The following is a 2,723-nucleotide window of genomic DNA, read 5'->3' as shown; positions in this document are numbered from 1 at the left end:
TTAAAATCGTAAAACTATTATTAATTCATCCATAGATAAAGATAACTTTATGTTCAGAGAGCTTTTTTTTTGGCAAACTATCTTAAAAAGTGAATTACTGAATCACATTTTCCTAGAGCCTGATTAAGGTAATGCATAATGATAACACATTTGTTGCATTTTACTTTTCTTCATACAGCAGCTGCCAAAAAACTTTCATAGTAAACCCACATCACATGAGGTGACATGTAACATTTATAAGTTAAATGTGTGCTGTTTAATATGTAATAATTTGTAATACAGTGCTGTTACATTTTTTGTTTTCCCAGTTTCAACTTGGGTATTTTTGTTATCTATATTTATTTAGATTTTGTATTATAATTCATGTCATCATTTATTGTGTCTCTCCTTTCTGTTTTGAATATGTTCTTGAAAAAAAATTATCGTGCATTTTATGGATACACTGAATAAATTGCGTTAGTCTTTAAATGTATCCAGATACAGACTTTCTTCAACAGCCACATACTTAAAAAAAAAGTCTTTTATTTAGGAAAACCTATTTTTCTCATCCAAATATACCTAAATTTCGTGGTGTTAAATTTACAGCATGCATTTAGACTTGAAAAACAACTGATTCTTAACTACATTTAAAATCAATGTTTGCTCAAAAACATGGCAATGAATTCCTTTATTCCTTTAATTATCCATACTTCCAAGAGAATATGATACTAAAACCAGTGCTTATGAGTATGTTAATGTACGAATTTGCTTATCAATTTTTAGGGTATTATATGATAGCAAATTTTCATTAGCCTTTATTTGTAGATCTTACACAAAGTGTATGAGGCTGTAGTTGGTAAACACTGAAACAACTAAGAAACCATGTGAGCAGTTGTATATTTATAAAATAATGTATTTAAAGTATGTGTAAAGAATAGCACATCACCCTGGTTCCTAGTCATCACTGTGATTATTGCCTGTAACAATAAATAATGTCGCCCTAGGATAATTACAGATAAGATCAAATCTTTGAGAGAAAAAAAAAACACTATCTAATAATAACAAACATGATTGAAGCTCTCTTATATAAACAAAGCACATACAAATTTTGCAGAAAAGTTGTCATGTAACTGATAGAAGCGCTTGTCTGAAGCGATTTTTGTACACTAAGACGAGCACTAGATTTCAGTTAATGATAGAACAAAGAAGGCAAACATCTTTACCCACTTTGCGAAGTTTCATATGGATTTACATGATGAAAAGATTTTTTTTTACAGAATAGTGTTGGAATACACCACTGGCAATATACACATCACAAACCATCGAGGGAAGATCAGTGATTTTTATTCATTTTACATACAGTATTAGCATGAAAATAAAGCAAGGTCTTTGTGATAAACTATTCTTGATATATTTACAACAAAAACTCTGCTTAAGAAGAAGCAGTTTTCTTGCTGGGAGATGGCTTTGCTACAGCAGTTAGGACTAGATTCCATGATTACACTACAACAAGAGGCAAAGACCTGCATTCTTGAATATCACATTAAATCAGCCTTCCAGTCATCATCTCATGTCACTTCCTTTTAAATTTCTGACTGGCCAAAGTTGTCTAAGCCTATGCCTGAGAGACAGATCATGAGACATTCTAGAATACGGGTCAAAGGATTTGACAGATCACTGGAAGAACAACAAACTGAGGAGGAGGCACTATTGGCGGCAGTGTTTGGGGTAAATTGAATATCAAAGGGTCGTGTGAACAATGATCCTCGAATGTCAAGTTACAGGCAAAGTACCAGTTGACAGTTGGAAAGATAGAATGAGCCAAAGAAGTCAATGAAGGCCCAAGTCATTATTGTCAAAGTGTCAGACTGCTGGTAAAAAACCTAGCATTTGCATATCTTCCTGGTCTTTGTCCTGCTCCTCCTCTGTAGCACCTGCAGACAGTAGTGTCTTTTGTCCGCCATGTAAACCACACTATCTAGTAGCTGTGACGAGCATTCAGAGTATTAACAACATTTCCATGGGAAAAGCTGAAAAGACCATACAAGTGCCAGTCACAGGCCACAGACATTATTTGTGCAGAGCAAAGTCCTTAACAGTATCAATAATTGATGGACTTCCTTTTTTCTCATTGATTAATAAGTCTGACCCGAAATTTTACAAACTTACTCTATGTATCACCAGGATACATACAATTTATATAACACTTTATATACTTTTTGTCGTCACTTGAAACTTTAAATCTTGGGTCCACATTTCCTGTAGTAGTCAACCTTCAGATGACGGAGGATGGTCCACCATTCAAAATAATTTAAAAATACATGTCCTCTAGTTTGACTTCACCCTCCACCTATGATTAGCAGAACAGAGGGTTTCAAGACAGCTGGTTTACCCTCCCGAGGTTGATTGCTTGCGAGGTTTACCCCTCCCCCCGAGATCATTGGTGCACGCAATTTACAAGTCAGACTCGCCATACAGAGAGGTGGAGAAGGACATGTAGTCGAGGGCCTCTGGAGGAGCATCAGGACCAGAGTAAGGCTGCATACGCTGAATACAGTACTCAGCCTGGTCAGGAGGAAGCTCACGCTGCAGCTCTTCAGGAAGGATGTATGGCTGAGGAAGAGAAAATAAAGAGTCTATTTGGTGGATTGTCATAATAAGAGATAATATTTAGAAAAAAAAAAAAAGTAAAGAAACTAAGAGCAATCTAATGCATTATTCACAAGAGTGATAATTTCATCCAC

At 35.2% G+C, this 2,723-nt stretch overlaps 1 protein-coding gene across 1 annotated transcript in view; it reads right to left on the bottom strand.

Moving 5' to 3' along the window:
* Positions 1 to 778: 778 nt before the first annotated feature.
* LOC119586396 (alpha-actinin, sarcomeric-like) overlaps positions 779 to 2,723 on the bottom strand; it is a gene marked incomplete at its 5' end in the record, with an annotated part of 5,861 nt that continues 3,916 nt past the window's right edge. Inside the window, 1 exon segment of the mRNA XM_037935118.1 lies at positions 779 to 2,592. Within this exon segment, the coding sequence (XP_037791046.1) occupies positions 2,434 to 2,592 (159 nt within the window).

The sequence above is a fragment of the Penaeus monodon genome, chromosome 21 (assembly GCF_015228065.2).
Source record: "Penaeus monodon isolate SGIC_2016 chromosome 21, NSTDA_Pmon_1, whole genome shotgun sequence".
In the NCBI taxonomy this organism is placed as follows: domain Eukaryota; kingdom Metazoa; phylum Arthropoda; class Malacostraca; order Decapoda; family Penaeidae; genus Penaeus; species Penaeus monodon.
The sequence above is the reverse complement of the archived record's forward strand: the minus strand, read 5'-3'. Positions and strand labels throughout refer to the sequence as shown.